This window comes from Paralichthys olivaceus, chromosome 12 (genome assembly GCF_024713975.1).
Source record: "Paralichthys olivaceus isolate ysfri-2021 chromosome 12, ASM2471397v2, whole genome shotgun sequence".
Taxonomy (NCBI): domain Eukaryota; kingdom Metazoa; phylum Chordata; class Actinopteri; order Pleuronectiformes; family Paralichthyidae; genus Paralichthys; species Paralichthys olivaceus.
Window position 1 is genome coordinate 4585685 of NC_091104.1, and position 26576 is coordinate 4612260.

A 26576-nucleotide genomic window follows, 5' to 3' on the forward strand; every position below is an offset into this window, starting at 1 on the left:
CTCTTATTATTATTATGTGGTTCATCTGTTTTTAAAATCTGCTTTACGTTAGTTGTAAGTGGAACTGGTTTGTTGGTGAGCGATTATCACAAGGATCAGCTGATGATTCATTCTCTGACAGGGAGGAGGTGCGACACGTTTCTCTCTCCTTCCTCCAAATGAGACTAAAAAACCACACAAACGTATATAAACACTTCATTTTATTCTCAACAGAATAATCCAACGAAAGGTGAAGTGAAGCATTTTCAGAATAATAAAACAAGACGTGGGATGAAAAGGGCAGAGAACAGGGTGGCAGTCACAGAGTCATGGGTACAAATACTAACTTGGTGATTTTACAGGTGCAAACAGAGACTGTGAAGATAACAGAGGGGCTGCACAGTTAGTCCCATATGATCCAACTTTGCTTTAGGAATGTTTGGGTATTTCTTATAAAACTTTTTGAAATTTTGAAGAAAAAAGATGCAACAATTTCAGATTTCACCTAAATTCAAATTATTTTATAATTATTAGAACTTCTCATAACTGTGCAGCCCTCACACTCATCTCCACAAACAGACAGAAGTGCGATGGAGGAGAATCTTTAGACGTTAACTGTGTTGAACAAACCTACACAACTGGATAAACATCATCAAACCCCGACTATTCACTCGAAACCTCACCATCTTCTCCATCTTCGATCTGGAGCCTCGAACCAAACGACAACTCGTGACTTCAATTCTTAGGTGAGCAGCATATAAAAATAAACTTTACGTAACAAAGTGGAGGAGGAGGAAGCAGTTTTCACTCTGTGTGACACGAAGGCCGACAAACCGGTCTGCGACGGGAAGGGAAGACACACAGGTGCAGGCAGGATTTTCAAAAACGTCAGTGGCGCTAAGTGATCGCGGCTAAATAAAGCACCAAGAGTCAGCGACTGAAGCTAAACTGTACATTTATAATTTGTCACTCAGGTGTTAGATCAGATTTACGGTTGTCAATTAAACTCAATGGTCTCCCTCTGCAGATGGAGTTTGTTTCATCATGTTCACTTTCAATAAAGTTTAACAGAACGGAGGTCAATAAAATCTCGTGAGCCAAAAACGGAGTTGAGTTTTTCGTGTCCCAACACTTGAGCTTAATTTACAATCTTGCATCATCTTGAATGAATCTATTAAATCCACAAATTGACTTCATGTTCAAGATAAAATGTTTTTTCTTCAGTTTCTGAAAATGGCTTTTTTTTTTTTTAGCTGCAGCACAAAATGAATCTCCTTCTTGCTGTGGCTAATATTTAATTCACACTTTCACCATCTCGCCAACACTAGGTTCGTGTTTTTAATATTCCTCGGAAGCACAACTAACAACCCGTCAAACTCACAAACCTTCCTACTCAACCACGCGTGACCGGTCGATGGACGCCGGCGATTTGACGTCCTGGTTGCGGCTCTGCACGATGATGAGGACAAAAAATGAAAAGGAGAAAAGGAAGAGGCGTGTACAAGTGTTACAAAACTATCGTCATACTTCAGATTAAAAAATTACACAAGTACGAACACAACGTGTGTTAAAGTAGGAATATTAAACAAAATAGCTCGTACAAAACTTCCGATACATGAAACTACATTTAAAGCATTTACTGTGTTTATTCTTCACCAGAACCAGTGAAGAATCTGTCGCTTCCTCTAGAGCTTAATGTGTAAATACTTGTAGCAGAGAGAAAAGATACTGGAAACGTTAACGAGTCACCTGAACGCTTTAATTATCTAAATCTAAAACTCAGCTGTCTCAACTGTCGGACGATTAAAGGAAAGATCCACCGCCTGACGTTGTGTTTTTTACAGAAAGTGAATTAATCTGTGATGTTCTTTGCATCACAGGGATTATTCTGAAAGTTTCCTCTTCCTGCTTCTGCTTCTGTTAAGAGGATTTCCCAGAATGCCTTTCTTTCAAGAGTTCCTGTCTCCACATCCAGAGCTACATGATCATTCAGGCCACGTGAATACAAGTGAATGATTCGCTCTTTTTCTGTCCGCAGCTGCCGAGTGAAATATTTTCAAAGTAAATCACACTTGGCTTCTCTTCTCTCCTCATTAAAGGGATTTAATGTGGATCTGTCCTTCAACCTCTGAGCGACACCGTTTAATCTGGAAGATCTGGGCTCTGCTGAAGGTCCGTGAAAATAAAAACAACCCAAAAACGTCCCCACGGGGATCCACAAAGTGTCTCATCACTTCTACCGGGAAATAAAATCCTCCCTCACACACACACACAGATAATTAAAAGCAGCGTATAAAGTTATTGTGTCGCCAAGAAACAACTTTCTGACGTTGTGAAAAATGGATAATGAAATAATAACGTCACAGATGGAAAAAAACCAACTGTGACGAACAAGTGAGACAGAATCCTGTAGCCGCTACACCTCTGTGTATCAACGTTGATGCTGCTTCCCCTGATTCATGTACTTCATTTGAATTTAACCAGGAAAGTCCAAGGGAGACCTGGCAAAGACAGGCGGCAGCACAAAATCAGAAATCATAAAGCAAAATGCAAAATAAAGAACAATCAGCCTACGTGTGGTAAACATGACGTACTGGTTAAAGAGGTAATAAAGTTTGTTTTTCTCTATAAACATTTCTTTGTTTGAAAAAATTAGCATTGATAAGAATCAAGAACCGACGAGGAGCAGGCGGAGAAGCAGAATCAGAACCGGCGTTAATAAAAATCCAAAAGATACCGAACCCCCGGTGAGACGGGGACAAAACACTTGGGTGTGTGCTGCCTGGAGGGTCGGACCTGCAGCCGCTCTGCACGTCACTGGTCCCGAGCTTCATACAGCAGTTTGGCCGCCTGTGGAGACGACGCACAAAAAACAAATGTTAACGCAGGACGGGGATACTGAGGTTTCCATCCTTCATCCTAGAATCCAGCTTCAACTGGACTGTCTCATATTTATTATCTCGAGGGTGAATTACATGTTCGTTGATTTTTTTAAGTTAAAGACGTAAATGTAACTCCTGCGAGTTTTTATTAAACATCGTGAGAAGATTTAAGGTTTTAAGTTTCCTTCAGTTCTGATGAGTCACTGATTTTATTTGTTGAGAATCAAACAGTTTTTAGTTGATATTTAATAAAAGATGTTGTGTTCATGTCAGAAAAACAAATGCAGACTATTTATTGCCATTGTGGGCCAACCAGCCAACTAACTAACTAACTAACTAACCAACCAGCCAACTAACTAACTAACTAACTGTACCTTGTGCATTGCAGCCAACCACAGTGAGGCCACCTTCTTGTCGTCCGCTGCCTCCATGCGGAGCTGCTGGGCGTCCTGAGAACCCATCGGCTTGTAATGGAGCAACATGCCACTGGCACGTGACGTCCCTCCTGCACACAAACACACACAGACACACAAACACACACAGACACACAAACACACACAGACACACACAAACACACACAGACACACAAAGACACACACACACAGAGGTTTAAGAATAAACTTTGTGAGCCTCCTTTTCAAATAACATTTATTCTACAGCTGGAAGTTAGTTCATTAATCGATTTGTTGATTGGAAAACAAACAAACAGCTGATCGATTGTATGTTAATGTTGACATGTTTTTTTCTTCCGTCACATTAAAGTGAATGTTTCTAAAGAAAGAACCAACAACAGAGAAAAGCTTTTCAGCTGCAGGTTGTTTGATGAAAGTCTCGTTCACACAAACGCTCAGCCTCAACAAAATCAATTACGAACCCCGAAGAGATGAATTCATGCACGAACAAACAGATGCAGATGTCAGAAAACAAGATGAGACACAGAGGAGGCAGGAAACAGAAGAAGACATGCAAACTTTCAGAATAAGAGCTTCTCAAAAGCAACATCATCGTTTGGTTTGATTCCTCTTCAAGACGACACGTTCACTTTATTTACTGACGGGAAATCTCCACGATGCAGAAAAGAGATTTTTTCCTTATTATCAATTTAGTATTTTGGGGTTTTGAAAATTGGGAAATGAGCATTTGAGGCTTTTTGTCGTTTTTACTTGTAGAGGGAGCAGACGGCTTCATGCAGACAGATGTGAACACAGGTGAATCCAGATGTGGAGGAATGAATGGATGCACTGAAAAGACGAGGGGGGTGAACCACAGCTAACCTTCAGATACACAGTGACTGTCCAGCAGACTGGTGTAAGTGTGAATGTCATTCTCTGAGTCCAGAGGAGGAAGAGTCACATCGTCAGAGTCAAAGCGGCGGAGGAGAAACCGTTAGTGTTTCAGTGTTCACAAAGAAAATCATCAGTTTGTTAGTGGATCCATTTCAAGAAGAAAAAAAAGACAATCACAATAATTTACAGGAGGAGAGCAGCTCTTCAGTTTTCATTTACACAGAGTTTATTTTATATATTTAATAAAAAGTCTAACAGCTGATCAAACCCATCAACAACATTTAATCTAAACTCATTATCTACATGTATGTTTCTGATTCAGGATCAGTCTCACCTCCTGGACTCGTCCCGTCCGTCAGGATCTGCATGCTGGACATCCGAGACAACTCCACCTCGAAGTGGCTTTCACCGTCGAGGAACAGATACCTGACGTTTGGATCAGAGAAACACAAATCTGACTCTGAAGCTGCTTTCAGACCGGAATGATCAGAATCAGAACACTCCACGTTTTTATCTGATTATTGATTCGTCTGATGGAAACTAAGGAAGAAACTCACCTGTGGTTGTTGGAGAGGCGACACGTCATCGTCTCAGACTTCTCTGACGTTCCCAGAGTCACGAGGAAAGTGCCGCCTGGAAACAGAGAGAAACCAATGAAGTCAACTCTGCAAAAGTTGTGATTTATCAGATTAATTTCCTAAACTTCTTAAAGTATCGAACATTCAGAGAAAAACTGATTTTTTTTTTCATTACTTTTTCACAGTTTCTTGCTTTAAACATTTTATAAACTTTTCCTCTTTCTCTTCATCAGATATTGATAAATCCCTCATCAATAAATCACGAGGCTGCAGGCTTCACATCACTCAGCCCGTCATCTGCTGCAGCTCCAGGCCGCTGATGGATCTGTTGTGTATTTATAGCTACACACTGACACACACTCAACAACAACACAACAGATTATCAGAGCGGGCGGGGGAGGGGGAGGAGGAGGAGGGGGAGGGGGAGCTCTGACAGATTATCACATCATTTCTATTGTGTTTCTGTTTCCTGTGTGCAGCGCTGTGTCATGTGAGTCACCGTGACAGCGTTCATGAGGTTTTCTTTATAAATCTAATAACTCAACGTTAAACAGGAAATGACGTCAAAACAAAATGATTTGTCAATGAGTCACTTTTAACCAAGATTCCTGCCTCAAACACTGAGTTTGTGTGAATGTGCAGCAAACACGGTGGAAACTGTCTTTCTACCAAATAGAAAAGGAAAGACAGGACGGGAGAGAATAAAGAAAAAGAAGCACAACAGAATGAAAACTAATGAATGAAAAAATAATGATACACAGTTTGACCTTCTCACCTCCCAGGAGAACTTTGAGCTGCTTGTCGAAGAACTCCATCTCTTTCTGCGACACCAGGCCGCACTCGGCGCACTGTCGCACCGGGTCCACGAAACACATGCGGGGCAGCACCACCTTCTTACTGCAGCACTTGTCACAGAAGCAGCGGCCGCAGCGCCGACAGTGGTGCTGCAGGAAGAACACAGTCAACGCCACCGTGTTGGTTTAACATTTACAGTTAATATATGTGTCAAGTAAATAATGTGCGTAAAAACAATCAGCTGAAATATTTAACAGTGAGTTGTGTTGTTGGTGCATCAGACGAAACATCAGGGCGACGACTGAGACGTTTATTTATCTTCTTTACACGTCGTCTAAAACACGGGGACCAAATTATTTTACTTCATTTGCATTTTAATAATCGAGGAGGAAGAAAATGAATTCAACAATCGTCAAGATCAGGACAGTTTAACTTCTCGTGTTGTTTGTATCGAGGTGTTTGCTCATCTGATTTTAACGCTTGGTGTCATTCAACTGTCTGTGTTTTTATTCATGACAGATTGTAATGTGTACTTTGGTTTCTCGAAAGGCTCCATTCAATCAAGTGTATTATACTTTAGTCTGTTTTCCAGTGTCGTCACTTGATCACTGTAATTTAACCAGATGGTTTTTCTGTGGACGTCACCTCGGAGCCTGAGATGAACTTTCACGCCAGAATAAATGAGCAGAAGAAGAGCGGAGGATAAAGTTTTGTATTCTTGTGTAAAACTTGTCTCTTTTATTCTGCGGAGTCAGACGTCTCTGAGACTTGTGCTGTGAAACAGAAACAGACCTTTCTTCTGATGAAGTCGAACTTGGTGTCACACTGCATACATCTCGGACACTGAGGACGGACAGAGAGGAAAAACAGGAAGTTACACAACATGCTGAGCCAGGCACATTCAACAGCAGCTGAAAACACATCAACCGCTGTACGTTGATACCGTCTGTTTCAATCATGAGGTCACAGTCGAGGACGTGGACAGAGGATAGACCGTATATAAAAGGGACGGACAAGGAGAGGATGGGGGACGTCTCTGGGCGCCCACCTTTGAGTGGAGGGACTTTAAATTACTTTATTTACGTAGAGAGAGACGTCCCAAACGTTTGAGTCTGTAACCATCGGTCCTGCAAGGTCACAATAAGTACTCAAAGCCACATACAGGTACACAACATACAAGTACACAACATACAAGTACTCAGGCTCGGTGTGTGATTGTAGAGCAAAGTGTAAAAGTGCAAACACAGATGAAACAATGTGAATATTTGATGGTTAATGTAAAGTTCAGTTACATTTGTTCATAAACCTGATTTTAAAAACAACATTAATGTGATTTAATTTATTTTACAGCTGAAAAACACATTGAAGAGTCGAAGCAGATTCACTTCGATGACGAACATCCGATTCATGTTGTTCAGAGAATTAATGAGTAACTGAGATTAAACTGTGACACACACACACGCACACACACACGCACGCACGCACGCACACACACACACACACACACACACACACACACACACACACACACACACACACACACACACAGACAGTTAGCATGGAGCAGCGAGCTCAGCTGTGAGCGAACACACTGAACAACATCATGTTAACGAAGATAAACTGCTTCTGACAACTAGTTACATCTGTGAACCAGCTGGTTAACTAGTGTGTGTGTGTGTGTGTGTGTGTGTGTGTGTGTGTGTGTGTGTGTGTCTTCACTGTCAGACCAGAGGCCAAGATACTGACACACAGCCCAGAGGACAGGATGTTTACACACCCAACAAAATAAAGGTCCTCTCACCAAGGACATGATGATGATGATGTTTGACGTGAAAATTCATTGAAGTCAAAAACAGAGAGTGAACAAATATCAGAGTATTAATAAGTAACAGGATTGTATGTGATTTTTTTACTGAATATTAGAATAATAATAATTTGTAGCGCACTTTAAAATTCATGGAAATTATTGAGACAAATAGAAAAAAAAATGTGTCCACAAGTGTTTTGCTCCAGGAATTTGATAAAGAAGATTTTAAGTTTTTCAAATAAACCAAATATTTATAAAAAAATCATCAAACTGTCGCACTAAAGTAAACTTGTTTAAAACTTAGTGTGCAGCTGAATAAATACTCAAGTCGATATCACAGCTGAAGCCAAAACATCTGGATCGCCCCCTTGTGGCTGACTGTAGTGCAGATCATAAATCCCACCTCCTCCATGTTAACAGATGAGACGTGGACAAAACTAAAAGAGTTAATGTTTTCTCACAGATGGTTTCTGTCACGTCAGCTAGCTCTCGTGATGCTGATGTTTGTTCATGTTCCCGATAACTTCGGTCTTCACCAGTTTATTGACGACATTAAAACACGTGATTGGTCAGACGAGCGTGTGGGTGGAGCCTCCTCGCAGCAGCTCAACACACGGGTTGGTCCAAGATGGCGGCGGCCGTACCCGGGTGATTTTGGCTTCATTTTCACACAATGGGAGGAAGTGGAAGCGCGTGAAAATCAATTAGTAATTTTCTTGATAACGAAAATAAAAAACATCTTATGAGCCAGAGAAGCTAAACAAGAACTAAATTTTTCTGCCGTCTCTGTCGGGACTCATTGTGTTTTATTGTGAAGGAGCGAACCGGAAACGCGGTGTGTACTGAAGCTAGCTGCTCGGAGCTCCGGCGGCTCCTCGGTGTTCCTGCTGAATCTCCCCCCGCCTGTCTCACCTCTCTGTCGGGGACCCAGCGCGGCTCGTCCAGGGAGAACGGGCAGCTGAAGGCTCCGTTCTCCGGGATCATGCGGAGGCCGCTGGGGCTGCGGACCAGCTTCTTCCCGTCAGGCACCGCGGACATTTTCCTTCTGCGGCAGACTCCTCCCCGAACCGCTGCCGCCCCGACACGCCCCCTCCGCTCCCTGAGCGACGGGCGCGGCGACCAACCGCAGCACAGAGATCACGTCACGTGGTGCGATGGGCCGAGCGGAGAGTTTTAGATTTTTACAACAATAGAAAATAAATAAATAAATAAATAAATAAATAAAATAAATAAATAAAATTAAATAAAATAATATGAAATAAAATAAAATAAAATAAATAAAATAAAATAAAATAAAATAAATAAATAAATAAAAGCTGCTGCAGGAAAACACACTTGGAATAAATAAAGTAAATTATTATATGATAAAGTGAATATAATATGATGAAATATGTTCAAATAAAAAAATATAATACACTTTATAATATATATATCAAACGCTATAGTGCAACACAATATAATATAATATTGTATAGTGTAAAATAAATTAATAATGAAATAAAATATAATATATTATATTTACTTTTACATTGATATATGCAACACGTTTACATTTACTCAGTTACTGTATTGTACTTTACTTGAGTACCTTTATTGTATACTACTCAATACTTTTCCTCCACCACATTTATCTGACTGTTTTGTAATTTTTTTCTTTTTACTAAAACATTTAAATTTCATAAATTATAAACAACTGACTGATCGACTGAGTGTGAACAGAGAGGTCGGTAATGTAGAAGACGCTTCCTTTATTAATAAACCTACAGTTTAAAGATGAAATTAAAAATAACTTCAGAGTCGTTAATTGGACAAAATTTTATTCTTCAAATCCAGTTATGAACAATCATTTGTGGGACAAACTGCTCGTGTCAAAAAATCCTCACAACCAGAGATTTCAAAAAATGACTCAGGTGAGAATATTAAGATGAGATGTGTTCAAACTTTGTGTTTCTACTCCGTGTGTGTTTCCGTGTGCAGGTCACCAGCACACGCTACATGTGACTACACGTGTGGGAGCATCACGTGTGACCAGTCTCACCCGGAATACAAAGTCAAAACACAGGACGGCTTTATTTCATATCGAACACAGAGAGAAAAATTCTACGTTTTGTATTTTGTAAAACTCTAACGTCACAGAAAAATAAAAAATAAAAAATGGGAGCTTGTGATTCGTGGAGCTGTAAACGAGGAGGGTGCAGCAGCCAATGTGTTGCCATGGTAATGACGCATGTAATAAATAAAGATTCGGGTCCTTTATTTGTGTGAACCTGCAAAATTAATACACACGAGGAAATATCACGTATGTAGCCGGTGTTAAAGTTCCATCACTGTTGTTGCAGTTCACCATGGGGGAGATAGAGGGCGCTGTGTTTACGTTCCAATATAAAACTATCGTTCATCCCGGTTTCTGGATAAACTTCGTCCGACCGTCCACATTAAAGCTCCACACAACAACATGGTCCACAGTCAATACAGAGCAACTAAAATCCACAACACGTAGAAACAAAATCACACAAAGTCAAACGAAAGGTTTATGTGCTTTTATAAATGAATAACTTTACATTCAGCTCATCGTAATCACCATTTACAAATGATTGGAGTTTTAAATCTGGTTTGAAGATTCTCACTTTCCTTCCGGTCGCTTGTAAGTTTCCCGACATGAGCTTCGGATCTGCAACAGTTTGAGGCAACTTTGACGTTAAGTTGTGCAACGGCGTGTGAGACGACACAGTTCTGTTCACAAACTGAATTATCACATAACCAGAAATGTTACTGCAGAAAAAAAAAAAAACTTTAACAACCACGATCGTTCTAAAAGCTGCAAAATAAAATCTGAGAATAAAGTTTAAATCGTTATAAAAAATAATTATTCCTCTGAATAAGATCTGGTCTCATCACTGTTGCCTCATCGTCGCTGCTCAAACTGTTGCTCGTTGCTCGAACCCGCCTCGTCTGAACCGCGAAAGGTTTTTCAGTTATGTGCCTCGATACTTTGCAGAACTTCTACATTAAGACAACAGAGATTTAAAAAAGCAGGTTGATGAGCAGACTGATCAACAGTCAACACACTCCACTCGTCAGTAAAATCATCCTCACGAAGAAAAAGAATCCGATTGAATTCTAAAATCACTAAATCATTCCAGGCACAGAAGGAAAAAAAATAACTATTAATAATATTCAAGTTATTGAATCTCCTGGGATTTGACTGTATATTTACATTTTGAGGGCTTCATATTGGTTTTATTTATTTATTATTTTTGGAGACAGAAAATGTTTCAGAGAAGAGAAGGGAGATAAACAATAGTTCTAACGTGTTGGATTTGATTCCTTCATTTAAAATCTCTGCTTCGGTTCAGACGTCAGTTAATCGTCATCAGATTTAAAGATCAGAATCAGCGAAGAGATTTAGTTTTGATCAAATGAAGGTCACGTCAGAGTTATTGCACAATCCTGACAAAATCTACACACTCGTCAAACTTCTGCACGAAAAACTATCGTTCGAGAGAAAAACAAATTATAATTCAGAAAATGCATCAGTCGCAAATCTGATTTGATTATTTTGGCGTTAAAATAAACGGACTTCTTGTTGGTTTGTGTTTTTATCAGTTTGGTATTTTCAGTGCAAATCCGTCGTCACTGGTTGAAAACTTCCTTCAATCACTTTTACAAGATAAAAATCAAATCCAGGTTTCGTCTGAAGTTACTTTTAAAATCCTTGTTTCAACCACAACGTTTATTCTTTATTTAAGGAAACTCGTTCGAAATTATTCAACAGTTGAAGTTTGTCGTCTGGTTTGTGTTGAATCTACGAGTTTTTCATTCACCTGCTGTAGAACTGTTTTTTCATCTTTACATTAAATTCCAGTTTTAAATAACTCTAATGACGTCAAAGTGATTCGCTGGTTTATTGCGTTTAATTTTCATTAAACTATTAATCTATTTAGTTACAACGAGCTTCAGGAGGATCAGACGCTTTTATTTTGGTGAAAAGCAAATATACAGATTTTAAATTTGCAACTAAAGTCTCCTCTGAAAAAACTCAGGAATCATTTTTGCATAATAACAACTGTGTTTAAATGATCCGTGATTATTTCGGTTGGATTCGTTCAACTTCTCTCTGAAGGTAAAGTGTTGTCTGGAGTATTTTATCTGGAACATCCGTGTAAACGTATTTTTAACTTCGCAGTCAGTGTGTGAAACTACAGCCTCCGTCCTGAGGAGGCGTCGGCCGGCCTCCGTTCGGTGAATCCGCGGTTCCGCCTCTTTGTCTCTGAGAGACAGAGACGAGTTGTCGTGGGCGACGACTCTGATCTCGAGGATTTTTACGAAGTTAAAGAGAAACGAACTCTTCGAAGCAGCGAAACGACGAGAAACAAATCAAACATCATTCAACAAAAAGAACCAAATGTAAACATAGAACTTCAGACGTCAGAAGCAAAATCTTCAGTCGACACGTGATGGAAGATTTTAGGAAAAACAGCTTCGAGGAGACGTGAGCGCCCCCTGCAGGTTCAAAAGAGGAGTGTCCTGAAGGGTTTTTAATTGAAAATACAGATCACTGAGCAAAAAACGAAATTATTAACTCTGCGATTAAAAACGGACTCACGTACAGTAAACGCACGAAAATAAAATAGACAGAAAAGATTGACAGATGAAAAACACTCAGGTCATAATGGTGGATTTTCATTTTCCTCCCGTTTCTTCATTTGCACTGATGAAAAAAAATAAACACCACAAACTTGTGAAAGTGCAGAAAAGATTTAAACCTGAACATCGAGTGAAGTTTGACGAGAGGAAACGAGAAGCGTCTGCCAACGCCTATTTACAGCGAGGAGGGGGAGGGGCTGAAGTTTGGCCGCAGCGCAGGGAGTTGAGTCTCGTGACCTCGGTGACCTCTCAGGCTCCGCCCCTCAACCTCGTCGAAACACCTTCAACGCGCCAGGTCGGTGTGGCTGGCGCTCAGGTCGCGACTTTTTCTCAGACGATTATTTCGTTCCTGGAGGAAATGAAGCGAGAGGGAAACGAGATTAAGAGCCGACACGTGGATTCTGACTTCGAGGAGAATTCTTCTGCTCGGATTCAGGCTGATGATTGGAAACAAGTGTTTGAGACAGAGGCTGAACAGAGGAGCAGCAGCGATGGACAGTCTGAGGACGGCCATGTGACAAATCTGAGCTCGTGAACGTTTTTAAAGTAACAACACTGATTTAAAATCATCAACCAGAACGAACACGTCCGTGGTCGCTGACCACGTTTGTCCCTCTTTAACCGCGGCCTTTACAACTTCCCTGCAGAAGAATGATCCACGTCACAGAGTGATCACATGATCTAAAACTTGTTTGTCATGCGGTCGAACAGGAAACTGTGTGAATGTGCAGCTGATAAAAATCTGTGAGTCGTCACGTCGACACGAAGCGGAGGAAAGTTTCAACATCCAACGACTACACAGGCTTCATGTGGTGTTCCTAATAAAGTGATCTGGACACAGGGCCGCTCCTTCTCTCATCAACATCTGCGTTCAGTCTCTGTGTTGATTAGTGAAAATATCGACAGTGTGAAGTTAGTGTCATTTAATTAGTGACAAATGTGACGAAGACAAATCGTTGAGACGGAGGACAGACAGTTTATAAAGACGTGAGAGAAAAGACCAGGTCGAAAAGTATCTGAGAGGAGTTCTTTAAAACCTTCCTGGGGAATTTAATCAAAGATAGAAAATTTAGAGTTTGAAGATAATTTTATAAAACTGTGAAAATATGAATCAACAAATTCAGGGTGTTTTTTTTTTTTCTTTTCCTTTAGTTTATAAACTTCAGATAAAGATTTAAATTTGTTAACAGGTAATAAAAATATCCAAAGCTAAATGTTTTATTTCCTGATGAGATGATCTTTGTCATTTGGAAGAAAGAATTTATGAAAAGTTTTAAAACTTTAAAAAAGGTTTCAAATTGTAAAAATAATATATATATATATAATTAGTTTACACGACTCAATGAACATGAAACTAAATTTAACTGTAAAAAGCTTCATTCAGTTTCTTTTTTACTTTTCTGGACGACAGAGATGTAAAATATTCTTCTCGTTCTAATTTTATCATTTTTTTTTGACAGTTTTAAACATCAGAACTTTTTTTTTTTCAGAGATGTAACTTTGACCTCTCCTCTGACAGTGAATCAGCCCCGTCACCAGAAGGTTAAAAACCCGTGGACTCCTGCAGATACTTCTGGACTCGGGTCGTGACACTCGGGGTTCTGGCTCCTTACTTGGTAGTGGTCGCTCGCAGCCTTGTCCGCCACGTTAAGAACGCCCAGAGAGCTGGCTCGCTTCATGCTGCACCCACAGCAGTGACATGCAGGGGGGGGGAGGGGAGGGTGAGGGGGTGAGAGTCAGGGGAGGAGTTTAGTTCAGAGGAGATTATGGGATGTTTGTGTCGGTGACATTTACACACACGAGGTTAGTTTCACAAAAAAACGTTGGAGATATATTTTACTGTTTAATGAATGAATTTATCTGTGAATGACATGATGAGTGTGAGACACACACACACACACACACACACACACACACACACACACACACACACACACACACACACACACACACACACACACACACACACACACACACACACACACACACACACACACACACACACACACACACTGTGGCTGATGAGCATTTCAATAAAAATCTGATTTAATTTCATGAAACTACAACGTCTCCAGCGACAACAGCTAATTACCCTGAATTAATTTGTCACCGCTCTTCTGTAATGAACATCTTCCGCTTTAATTTGTTTTCAGCGTAAAGCAACACTATGAAACTTTTCTCTCTTAAACCAGCAGCGTCATCAAAACGAGACAGTTGAAGAGAGAAGCTGATCTGTGATCAGTTCAAAACACTGAGAAGTTTTTAACAACCAGAGTTTATCTCCAAGGTTCAGCAGGAAACTTTAAAACATGATGAACTCTGCAGCAGCAGAGGATCATGGGTAATATCCAGCGTTATAGTAGTAGTATTTGATCTTTAAATCGTTTTTGGACACGAAGCCAAACAAATGTGATCACAACCTGTGGCTGCAGGGGGCGCTGTTGCTCAGTTTAAGTTACATAGCGTTGCTTTAAAAAAAACCGTGAAGTTGACAAACACGAGCTGATGCGTCGTGATGACGATGACAGAGTGACATCATCATCATCATCATCATCATCATCACTGAGCCACAGAGAAGAGCTGCACCAGAAGAGGAAACAGGAAACCAGTGGGCACACAGATGAGGCATGCAAGAAGCATTCAGATGAAAACATTTATTCATAAATAAAAATTCAACACAGAATAAAATCCTCCACAAAAACAGCCATGCAGTTTGTTTTCAGAATAAAATTCACAAAAACCCAAAAGAATAAAAATCCACAGCCACAAAAAAAAAAATGCAATAAATAGATTCAACTATTAGTAGTTTAAAATAAAACAGAACAAAAAAGCTCCGCAGGCACAACAAGCATGAAGCATTTCACGAAGCAGACATTAGTAGATGCTTCTTTTCACGTCGCAGCATTTTCACGAGCGCGTCGTTAGCTCACTGCTCCGTGCACGTTTAGTTTCCTTTGGTTCTCATTTTGTTCGGGTTTGATCAATGACGGAACAAATGATCTGAGGCTTCGAGAGCAGAAGGTCAAATATTTCTAGAAGAAAAGAAAAACCTTTTCTTGTCTTTATAATACTTTCCCTCCATGATATCATAGAATCGGCCCTGACGCTCGGCTGCAGGTCTCGGAGCAGCGGACAGACGCTCGGCTGTTCGTGCTCCCGTCCTCTGACAGAACGTGACAATAAAATCTTTGCAACGGCGACGTGAGGAAAGAGAAGTTGAAGCTCATGCAGATGAGTGTTTGACAGTAAAAGCTCCTTCGATCACTTCGTGTGCAAACAGCTTCAGAGTTAAACCCCGTCACCGCCAGCAGAGTCTGATCCCTTCTTTAGCTTTGGGTTAGTTACTCCGGCAGGCGAGCTGCGGACCGGAGGCCCGGCTCCATCCTCCAGGTCGTCAGTGCATAAAGTCAGACTGCCAGGTGTCTGGGTGAGGGTGAGGGTGGAGGTGGGGGTGGGGGTGGGGGGGATAGTTACCCTGGGTTTTTAGGCTCGCTGTCTCGAGACGAGCCGCCGCCTTTCAGCTTGCGGACGAGTTTCTCGCTGCTGCGACGGATCGACGCTCGCAGTTTGCTGAAGGAGCCGCTCCTCTTCAAAGAGCCGGAGCCGTCCTGATGGGAGACGTCACAGGGTCACACACACACACACACACACACACAGACACACACACACAGTGCATGTACTAACACAGTGTTTACTACATTAACAGTGTCTGTCCTGAGGCAGCTCGTAAAAACTACAGAGGCGTTAGTTGTGTTAGTTCGGCAGAAGTTCGTGTTCTATTCTAGTTTTCATGAAAACACTGAGGAACTGACACGAAGCAGCAGATTGAGTGATTCAGGATATTTCACATCTGAGCTCAGGTCACAGTCAGGAAACACTTTTCAAAAGCAAACTCACACAAACATTGGTAAAAATGCACGATCGTGCACAATCTCCCGTGCAAAACCACAGCGATGCACGTGCACGCTCGTTAAACTGATTTAATAATCTGGGCGTCGCACTTCGAAAGTTTATAAATCAGAACATTTGAATCATCGTAAAACCTTTTAGATTGTCGAGTCACTTATCTTCAACATAAACAAATAAAACAGCTGAGTGACTGAGCGGAGCCTCAAACTGTGACCTGCTCCCAGGATCATTCATCACTTCAAATATCTTGTGTTCACATAAAACTTTTCATTTACACTCAGATTTAAATCACGTGTGTGTGTGTTCGACTTGGTTTTCATTTTTTAAAACTGTGGTTTCTTTGGATCAAATCTGAGCTCAGGTGTTTCCATCTTAACAAACTTTCCACAGGAACTCACTCCAGGAAGCAGGAAGCTCGTGTTTCCACCACAGGGACCAGAGTTCATTCCTGGGAAATATTTTTACCTCCTAAAAAAGTACTAAACTGGTAACGTGTGGACATTATGGAGCTGCAGAAGATACTACTATGATATTCAGAATAATTAGAATCATCATAATGATTACGTTTATTTGTTGCAGGATAGTGTTCTGCATTACTGCCACCTGATGGACTGGAGTGGAACAGCTTCATGCTGTTACTTTGTGTGTATTGACTTTTATTCTGGAGCCTCTGGACGATTATCGTTGCTTGAATATTTAGTCATTTTGCTCATGTTTGATAAAACTTTCCGACGTGAATCCAGTTATCTGAAGTTAATAAGGACGCGGTTGTGTGAAGACGTGTTGCTGTAACTCCAGTCAGGTGACGTGGAGGAGGAGCTTGAGGGCTCAGAGCCGACCTGGTCACGAGGGCGAACAGAGAAGAGAGGGAGCACACAAAGAGGCGACGGGCTCAGGTGGAGGTGAGCAAAGAGTTTAGGTTTTATTAGAAGTTTAGAAAGACAAACTGTAAGATGCACAGACAGACAGGACACAGAGGATTAGTAGCAGAAGCAAAGAAGAGACCAGAGCGGAGACTTTTTTTTTTTTTTCCCCAGTTCGCAAATTTCCACAAATGCAACAGTGCCCCCCCCCACCATTACATCTATATACAGATATATACAGAAGGTGAACAGGCTGCATGATGTTTCCACTGAAGCTTCACTTCTTCCCTCCACACTCACTCACACTGGAACACCTTCTCCTGCTGCAGCTTTAAATTCAGACACACGTTTCTGAACATTCATCTCCTTCATGCATGAACTGTAGTTTTCAGTCTGGTGTCGTACTGGATGGATGACACTGAGCACAAAGTCACACACACACACTAACGACTAAACTCTCACCGGGAGCAGAAGCCTACAGAGCCACGACGAGGACGGAGCTCTCGATCATGCTGACGAGCGACGCAGATGTTATTTACAGCGCGTGGAGTCACTAAGAGCCGAGGACGTTTCTGAGTCACCGCTGACGATTTCACAGGTTCATGGAGAATTGATCTGATGAAAAGCGTCTGACCTCCAGAGAGGAGGAGGAGGAGGAGGAGTAGGACGGAGAGAAGGAGGATCATGTTCAGAGCTTCATCTGCGATCGTTTCACACATGGAGACGATTCTGAAATGTGTCGTATTATAAGAGCTGATGTTTGATTGATCACCGGACCAGCTTCTTCTTTGGATGTTTCATATTCTTCTTCAAATTCATAACTTCTGATCAAATCTTGAAAATGTTGATTTTATATTTTTGTCTCTAAATTCAACGATTATTTTCACAACTGATTTCATTTTGTGGATTTATCTTGTTTTTGTATTTGTCTCCCTTTAATAATTCAAATTGGGTTTTTATTCAGATATAATCAGTTGACCATCGTGTGCGACACAGAAAAACCTCCAGCGTTTGAGAAACTGGGCACAGCTCCGTTGGCATTTTTGCTTAAAGTTTTACTTATATGATAAATCGATAATTGAAACAGTTTAATTATCTGTTAATTGACTCATTAATTACTCGTTTTAGCTCTACATGCTACACAAAACTTTAATTTGCAAACTTTTCGGCCGAACTAGATTAAAATGATGCTCAAAGGTCTCGCGTTAAGTAAACTCTTTTAAATTTACATTTTCGGTGGTTGTGGGACTGATTTATTTTTTATTATTTCAATACTTTTTAACTATTTTCAAAGCGTTAAACTCCAGCAAAAGCAAATAATTAATGCGAAGCAACTGTGTTTAGTTGAGTTACGACTGGGGACTGTTAGGATTCAGGATGTGAAAAGTCCAAACTGCGAAGAGGACAGTGACGACAGTTTGGAAGAAAAAAGGTAGAAAGCAAATATTTGGTTTCAGGGCAAACAGTTAATCCCCCAAACACACAATTCAACCAACAACTGTTAAATGAGTCTACAGCCAGAATGAAATACAGTTTAAAGACAGGGGACAGAAAGAGAGGAGAAAAAGAGGCTACTGTTCAACCACAGCAAGAAATAACAATTTAATGTTGCCGTAAAGAAACCTCCCCCTGATCCTCTCCCACCCACAGAACAGACTTACAGGACAAACAGGAGGTGGCAGTTTGGATTTTAGGAGTAAAAGCAACGCTATCGCTCTGGTTAAACCCGACGTGGAGAATCCCACCAGAACCCAGAGGAGGTGGAGGAGTAAAGAGAGCAGGGGAGGGGAGTCGGAGCTGAAGAAAACTGCAAAAAGCTGAAGGGGTTGAGGCGCAGCACGGTCGCGGCGAGGCGAGGCGAGGCGTCCGTCATGCAGAAGACGAGTTATTTTAGAACCATTGCAAGGCATCTGGAGTTATGCCTGCCGGTCAGACGGGAGCAGGAAGAGAAGAGAAGGAGACACAAACGGTGAACGAGGAGAAAAGACAACAAGATGAGAATGAGCAGTTAAAGAGAAGAGGAGGAGGAGGAGAGATGGGGAGAGAGAGAGAGAGAAGAAAGAAGAGAGAGAGACTGTGACAGAAGTTATCATCAGATCAGACACAGTATTTCTCCAGCAGCTGGTTCGTCACTAGACGATCATTTCACTCCAGATGTTCGACCACGTGTGAAAACTGAGTCAACAAGTTGGTCAGAGTCACTGACGGGACATTGATTATATTATGAGATGTATTTATTTAAAGCATCTCATGTTGAGACGTCCAATCTTTAATATAAATGCTTCTTCCACATCTCTGAGTTTAAAAGTGAGAAAACGACTTTAATGTAATTCTCAGACTCTGCCACTGTGTGGCGCTTCTGCACAGATTAACGTGATGGAGAAACTCTGCGTCCGACACGTTATTAACACGTTTACATCAACGTTAAACTTCGTTAAACAGCACAAACACAGAGAAGATGCAGGTCAGAGACACATGAGAGCAGCCAGAGAACCTCTGAATGTCCAACTTAAATTAAAGGACGTCTCCCAACGTACGTTCCCTCTCCACAGCTCTTTGCATCAATATCTTGTCTCGTCTATTCACTTTGCTTTGTGTCTGTGGTTTATCAATTTGTCCCACTTCCACCAGTTAATATGAAACGGGGACATTTGATTTTCTAGTCCAACGCACATTAACGCGTGTGCCTCTGCTCTCCGGCTGCTCACACGCTGACAGAGCAAGCAGAGGGAAAAGGAATAAAAGGTCAGAGAAGGAAAAACCAAATGAAACATTACATTCTCAGTCCGCAGCTCATCACACAGACACAGAGGAGGAACACAGACACCGAGCACAGTGGACAAGGATCAGAAACATCAGCAGAGTACAGTACAGAGCCCACGAAGAGTCAGATGAACACACTGATGAGTCAGGGGCAGTGTTTATGTGAGAAAATAAAAGTCTTCACACCTGCCTGAGGAGAGAGCTCCAGTGGAAGTGAGGATTTCTTCTGACGGGTTGAAAAGCTAAATGTTGTCGATAACTTCCAACGAATCAGTGGAGTGTTAGATAGACAACTGTGATACACAGGGATCACAGAAGTCATATACTTGTACATGTTAAGTGTATATTTAGAGTATTTCCTTACTATGCTTGATCTTAATATACTGATAAGGCATTCTTACAAGTACTAATCCAAAGGTTTGATATTTTTACAGTTTAAACAAAGAATTAATTATGAATAACTATAAATTAAAAACAAATATTAATTAAGATGATTATTTTGTAAATATAAAGATAAATACACACATTTATTTTCTGCATTATTTATTCTTATCTTTCTATCGTGCTGCTCTCATTCCTCTTTTTTCTTCTTGGATCATTGTGATCAGAGAATCCTGTAAATTAAAAGCATCATCATCTGAAGCTCTCTCCAGACGAGGCAGTTTTCCTGATATAAATACGTCCAGAGATCAGCTGGTGATGACATCGCCTGCAGGAGGCTCCTCACTGACTGATGCGTCTCACACCATCTCCCGATCTGAGTTACGGGAGGAGGTTGCTGATTGATTGTTCAGGTTCTATTGCCTACTGTTGCTATGTGAGCTCTGTGCGGGGGGGCGGCAGCCTCTCGGGGGAATAAGACGGTGATGGTGAGCAGCGAACCTACATCTACACGCTGAGCGTCAGGATTCACCGGAGAGAATACGGCAGATGCTCGGTTAGAGAAGTGTCTCTGCAGCAGAGGGGGTGAGGTGAGGTGGGCGGTGACGACACGTGTGACCAGAGGCCTGCTCTGCTGTGAATGCAGCTTATTAAGACTTGGAGTTAGTAGGAAAACTCTACAGGAGGAGAGAGTTTAGTGGGAAAAGAGTTTTTATGACAACCACAGTTCTATGAAAACACTACGACTGACGCACCTCGTTTTAGAGATTTAAGATCCAGCCGAGTTAACGCATCAGCGGGTTTTAATTGGGCTTATTAATCTGTCAGTAACAGTGAAGTACAAGCAAGATACTGAACTACTGAAGCAGAGGAGAGTAGCTGTGACAGTCAATCAGCATTATCACTACTAAACGCTCCGTTTACATAATTTTAAACAGGTTTATACTGGAACTCCTGATTAGAATGAATGAGCAGAAACAACCTCGGTGTATCTTTCTTTAAAGAAGCCACTGACTTTAATTTTACATCGTACGAGGATTTCTTGTGAAACTGGAGCAAATCTTAAAAGCTCAGAGAGATTTTTTTGCAGGAATCTTCTTAAAAGAGTTAGAATTTTATTAGAAATTTGCTGGATAATTGGAAATATTTTCAGATCTCTGTCTGATCAAAAGATTGCTGGATTAAATTGAATTTATCGGGAGCCGTCAGTGGAGCGTGTCGATTTCTTGTCTGACATTGATTTCAGTTTTCTACACACTGAGCCCTTTTTCTTTTTACGTCCAATAAAACTTAGAGCCCTTGACCTTAAAACTGCAAATTTCAATTTGAAGATGAAGAAGATAAATAAAACCACACTGATGTAATCTTCTGGCTCCACAGTGCAGTGGAAAAACAAACCACGCCTTGTACACGTAAGTCGATATGTACTCACAGACGGGTTTGTGTTGAATCTGTAAGTCTGCGCTGAGAAGACACGACGTGTGAAAATCAAACTCGTATTGATCAGATCGGATTCACTCTAATGTGGCTTCTGCTCAGAAAGATACCGGCTGTGTGTAAACATGTCAGCGTCCCTGGTGGGAAGACTCTCAGTGACGTGTGGAGGGCTGTGTACTGTACTTACCCCGTTCCACTCCACGCTCATACTCACTTCCTCGCCACCGTCCGGCCCGCTCTCGTACTTCACCGTGTCGGAGGTCAAGCTCTCGCGGCTTCGCTGCTTCTCGCGGGCCTCTGGCTCGCTCAGGACCTCGGCCACACGCTGCTTGTGCACATTGTCCAGACCCTAATACACAAACACACAAACACACACAAGGCAGCAATAAATGCCAACTCAACTAATTCAATTAAAGCAGAAGCTATAGACTTCTTCCACCCGCAAACTGTAGAACTGCTCTGTTGTCCTGATATTTGAACTTTATCAACACCCTAGTGTGTTTAAAAAGATAAATCTATTATGTGACATCAGACCTGGAGCTTCTAATTAAACCTTTACACCACATTTCTCAGTTTTCTGTTTCTCAAGTTAAATGTGGAAATCGTAAAAAAAATGCAAGAATTACAACATTTCCTTCAGATTTTTCTTTTGCCAATTCTGGTAATAGAATTTTCAACAACTTCAACTTCAGATGACAGCAATCTGTACAAGAGGATCAATATCTAAAATTAAACTTTACTCTCCACAGCTTTCACGGCAGTGGCACCACAGAAATTCTAATACTGCGTAAAAGCTTCAGGGCTTCACTGCTGCTCCCACTTCTCATCTCCGCAGGAGACTCCATTAACCACGAGGCAGTTTAGAAGCTGCTGCCCAGGCTCTGCAGAGTCCTAACAGTGGATCATCTCACCCCGGGCTTTACACCACAATGCTGTCGTAAAGAAGTGATCTGCAGCCGACACTGTAACGCCCACAGTGACGTCTAAAGCCCGGCTAGGAATTCTGTGTCGTTAGTCACATCATCCAGAGACCACACCTGCTTTCTGGAACGCGTGGCGGCTTCCTCCAGAGTCTCTGCCGCTTCAAACTTGCCCTGTCGCCTGTAGAGGGCGCCAAGGTTTTTCAGGGTGGTGGTCACTGTGGGGCTGCGAACACAAGAAGCAGAAATATGTCATCACAGATAACAGTTGTTGGGAAACAACTGTTATCAACAATTATTTAGATATAAAATGATTTCACATTTACTGTCCCCAGTCCAATAACATGACTTTTTACAAACAAATGTAAAAAAGGAAAATGAAACAATCATCATCATCATAAATCATTGAATCATTTAGGAACCTCTGGCCGAGAGGAGACATTTAAACACCTATTGACAGTGTGATGTCCTCATCAAATAAACTGACCTGTCCACTTTACAGGCTTTGTACCAGCCTCCGTATTCTCCAAATGGTGAACCGTCCTTCTGCTTCCCCTTTGAAACAAGACTCATCAGTTCACAAAGACACGTTTTAAGGAATCAACATGCAGCTACAGGATAGTTCCAAGTCTGGACAAGATGCCCATGAAGCAAAATGTGAAGTGACTAATGCTTTAAAAAACCTTTTAATACCATCAGTACTGCTAATCTTTGCATCATCAATCCTTCACATTCCATTTTAATTACGATCATTAAAACCTGAATGTTTGTTTTCTGTGCCCGTGGCTAAAACTATTCTTTGTCCCGGCTTCACTTAACGAAGACAGAATTAAAGTTATATCAAACTTCGTTAGAGACAAATTTTATCCGTTGTTTATAAGAATTTTTCTGCACGTGATGGAAACAGATTCACGGTTGCAGACTCTCACCTTGCTTTGTTCCTCTCTCTCCTCAGCATGCATCCAGATTGGTTTGTTCTTATCTGGAGGGGGAAAAAAAAACTAAATCAGTCTCATACACTCACTCGTCTAAACAGCTGGAGAGAGAACACAGACTTTAAATCACTCTGGTTCTGAAGAAATACAGTTTCTCATTTTCAGCTGAAAGGTCGTTTTTGATTGTTTACATCTGTCCGAACGTTAGCTGCAGCCTGAACACGTTAACCTTTCCACAAGCAGATGAGGACAGCAGGGAGTGTGGACGAATAAAGTAAGAATAGGTTTGTCTGAGTTCTGCAAAGTCACAAGAGATAAAATGTGAAAGTGCGCGTGTCCTTCAGTCACGTGTGCACATCGTACCATCAACAGAGCCAAACTCCCTCTCGTGAGCGCGGGTGAGGATTTCTTTATAAAGAGTCTCGGCCTGCTTGAACTTGCCCTGCTTCAGGTAACAGGACGCCTGAAAAACACAGATAAACAAACACCAAATCAGCATGAAAATGAAAAGTCAGAGGTTTTCCTACAGATTTATCTCCCAGAGAATTCACCCTGATGAGTTTATTATACAAATATGTCTTTTGTTGAGAACGTATCGTTCCTTCCTTCATGAAATTCTGCCTCCGTCCCTCTCACCAGGTTGTTCTTGGTCTTGGCCACGTTGGGGTCGTCAGGGCCCAGTTTGGTCTGGTAGATCTCCAGCGCTCTCATGTAGTAGTACTCCACCTCATCATACTTGCCCTGGTTCTGACACAGCAGGGCCAGGTTGTTCAGCTGCTTGGCCACATCTGGGTGGTCCTTCCCCAGCACCTGGGACGGAAGCAGGCAGACGTGGGGGTTAAAACAACACTCACTCCATCAAAGAGAATCTGTTTTATACGACAAGCTGCGTCTGGCTTGTGCCATTTGGTTGACTGCTCTTCTGCAGGGTGAGATATTATCACAAGACCGAAGCCAGGTGCTACTGACTCTGCTCGTGTAGCTAGAAAAGTTTACTGTTGTAAAACTAGAATGACACGCAGTAGAGCTCATACCTACCACAAGGGACAAGGGACTTATAAAATCCTGGATCCACATGAACATGTATTACCCAACTGCAGCTGAGAGAAGCCTCCAACTCTACAAAACCACATTCAAATCTTGATCTAAATAAATCAGGTTGATCCAGATTTATTATTAACATCAGTCCACTAAATATGCCGGATTCTTTCCATCAAGATCCATGAATTATTCCCTGAGAAATACCGACAGTATAGTGAGTAATTATTTCCCCATATCTCTACTATATAGCCTTCAATTTCAAAAGTGTAATCCAGTTTTGAACCTCATGTGTAGTGATTTCCAGGAAGACAGATGTTTGTCACCACTGGATCTGTTTGTTTCGTCTCTTGCCAGGTTGATTTGACCCTGAAACTACTTGTTGTTTCTGGTTACACACTGAAATGTGCTTTCTGAACGACATCCAGTGGATGTGTCTTACAAAATGTTGCGTTGACCTACTATTGTTTGTTTGATAAAGAAAACAGTAAAGAAACACATTGGAAAGAGGAACAAACAGAATTCCTCACAGAAAACGATATCCTCGTTATTTAAAAGTGATTGTGTTTTTGGCTGTGAGAGAAGAGTAATCATATCCTGTGAGCTGAAAATCTGAGACATGCAAAAACATCATTAGAAACCTAGACTCAGAAAACTACGTTAAGGGTTTTATCCGAGACTGACCACAGAAGAGATGGAGATCAGAGAAGGGTAGAGAGAAATTTGGAATCAAGAAAAAGAAGCAAAGAAACTAATGAAAAAGAGATGAAGGGATGACAGAAGAGAGAATCTAAAAAAGAAGGTACAACCGGTGAAACACTATGTTGGCCGCTGCTCATTGAGAAACTACTTAATTAAAAACACTGGGGAAACTGGGACGTAAACAGCGGGTGGCCGGGGGAGACTGAGAAAGAAAAAACCCATCGTAACAACACGTGCTGAAGAGTGAGACTAAATAAATCAAGTGGCTTTTGGCTTCAGTTTACTGCGGAATCAAATCCTTCCTGAGCATCGCAGGATCGGCCCTCCGCCTGATGGAGTCTGACAGACGGAGTGTGTGATCTCCGGGATGCTGCAGAGAGATGAAACCTACAGTATTCACTCGGAGCTTCCACCCTTCTCCTCCACAGAGACACACCTCTGACAGCTTTCCTGTAAACATTATTAGCTGAGAAAAAGGATCGCAATAACAACAACAGCACGAGGAGTCGCTGAAGAATAGATCGTGTTTGTTCGATGGATGCCAGGACTTCGAGTAACAACGGTGCTGCAGTGGTTTCTGGGAAACTCTCAGGAACGCTACTTTCATCTAAAATGAATGAGGAAAGGCCGGTCCTTCACAGCGCACTGACTGGACCCACGTTTTACCTGAATGTTTACTGAACAAGAGAACACAGTGAGAAGCCTCAGTGGCAGCTTCTAAATTAATTCCACGACCTCCACTGTCCCCGAAGCTCAAACTCAGTGAGAAACTGATTTTCTACAACGAGAAAGTGCAGGAAAGTGCAAATCTTTATGAATCAGCAGCTCTGCCACAGCCACCTATCACCCCCCCCCCCCCCCTCCTGTGCAGCAGGCGAGTCTTCCGGTTCGAGCGTGAGCATTATCATCGGAGTGAACTTCAGCTTAAGGAAAGACGATGTTTTCATTCTCAGAAGAGGCGGCAGGAAGGACGAGGATTTGTCCAAAGGAAAGAGCCGTGGATGCAGCAGAGGATAAAAAGTGTCTTCTGCACTTTGAAGATTGCTGAGCAGCGACTGTGTCAGCATCAAACTACAGATGAGACGAATGATGACAGTAGAATTTCTCTGTGAACGCAAGACTGCACCATGATTCATATTTTCTTCTTTAGATAAATGGAAACAGGAACGACTTAAATCTTTGAAAGTGAGTTCCCGTAAATAATAAAAAATCTGTATTGCTAATCCTCGAGTCAAAGCAGCTCAGCCTGTGCAGCTCACAGTCTCGTTATCGTCTCCCCAAACATTTCACTTAATCTCAGTCATCTTCGAATACATTTGTCCTCCATTTACACCAGAGGCTCATGGCAACCATCTTGAGAGAAATCGTCGGTCTGCAGTTTTGTGTTTGCTAAGTAGAACGCTGACTTGCTCTGAAAGTGAAAGTAGATTTTAGATTGAAAGGATGGAGGAGAATATTATAAGGTTGAGTGGAGAACCAGCTGCTTCGTCATGCGCCCTCATTACTAATTCAACTGCTTCTGTGTTGGGTGACCTTTGACCTACCTTTTCTCTGATCTCCAGCGCTCTCTTGCACAGAGGCTCGGCTTCCTTGTACTTCCCTCTCTTCCCATAGAGGACGGCCAAGTTATTGAGGGTGGCTGCAACCTGAAAAA

At 41.6% G+C, this 26576-nt stretch overlaps 2 protein-coding genes across 7 annotated transcripts in view; both read right to left on the reverse strand.

The window, feature by feature from the left end:
* Positions 1–183: 183 nt before the first annotated feature.
* zfyve21 (zinc finger, FYVE domain containing 21) lies at positions 184–8413 on the reverse strand. 2 transcript variants are annotated; one of them, XM_020106736.2, is made up of 8 exons: positions 8240–8409; positions 6313–6363; positions 5501–5669; positions 4705–4780; positions 4482–4573; positions 4136–4189; positions 3236–3366; positions 184–2829 (listed from the first exon to the last, which is right to left on the reverse strand). In XM_020106736.2, the coding sequence occupies exons 1-8, from the start codon at positions 8363–8365 to the stop codon at positions 2794–2796; spliced, it is 735 nt and encodes a 244-aa protein (XP_019962295.1). In that variant the 5' UTR covers positions 8366–8409; the 3' UTR covers positions 184–2793. The 2 variants fall into 2 exon arrangements, with proteins under 2 accessions (XP_019962295.1, XP_019962296.1); XM_020106737.2 differs by lacking the exon at positions 4136–4189 and having other exon boundaries at positions 8240–8413.
* A 714-nt stretch (positions 8414–9127) lies between these two features.
* klc1a (kinesin light chain 1a) overlaps positions 9128–26576 on the reverse strand; it is a 30390-nt gene continuing 12941 nt past the window's right edge. The window contains exons 7-16 of one of the 5 annotated variants that reach the window (XM_020106727.2): positions 26467–26568; positions 23819–23992; positions 23546–23645; positions 23177–23229; positions 22735–22802; positions 22365–22473; positions 21515–21676; positions 15449–15582; positions 13588–13654; positions 9128–12323 (exon numbers count right to left, since the gene is read on the reverse strand). In XM_020106727.2, coding sequence (XP_019962286.1) covers positions 12258–12323; positions 13588–13654; positions 15449–15582; positions 21515–21676; positions 22365–22473; positions 22735–22802; positions 23177–23229; positions 23546–23645; positions 23819–23992; positions 26467–26568 — 1035 coding nt within the window. In that variant the 3' untranslated portion in view covers positions 9128–12257. Of the gene's footprint in view, positions 12324–13587; positions 13655–15448; positions 15583–18504; positions 18669–21514; positions 21677–22364; positions 22474–22734; positions 22803–23176; positions 23230–23545; positions 23646–23818; positions 23993–26466; positions 26569–26576 lie in introns of those variants that run through there. The other 4 variants (XM_020106728.2, XM_020106729.2, XM_020106731.2 and 1 more) reach the window with 4 other exon arrangements.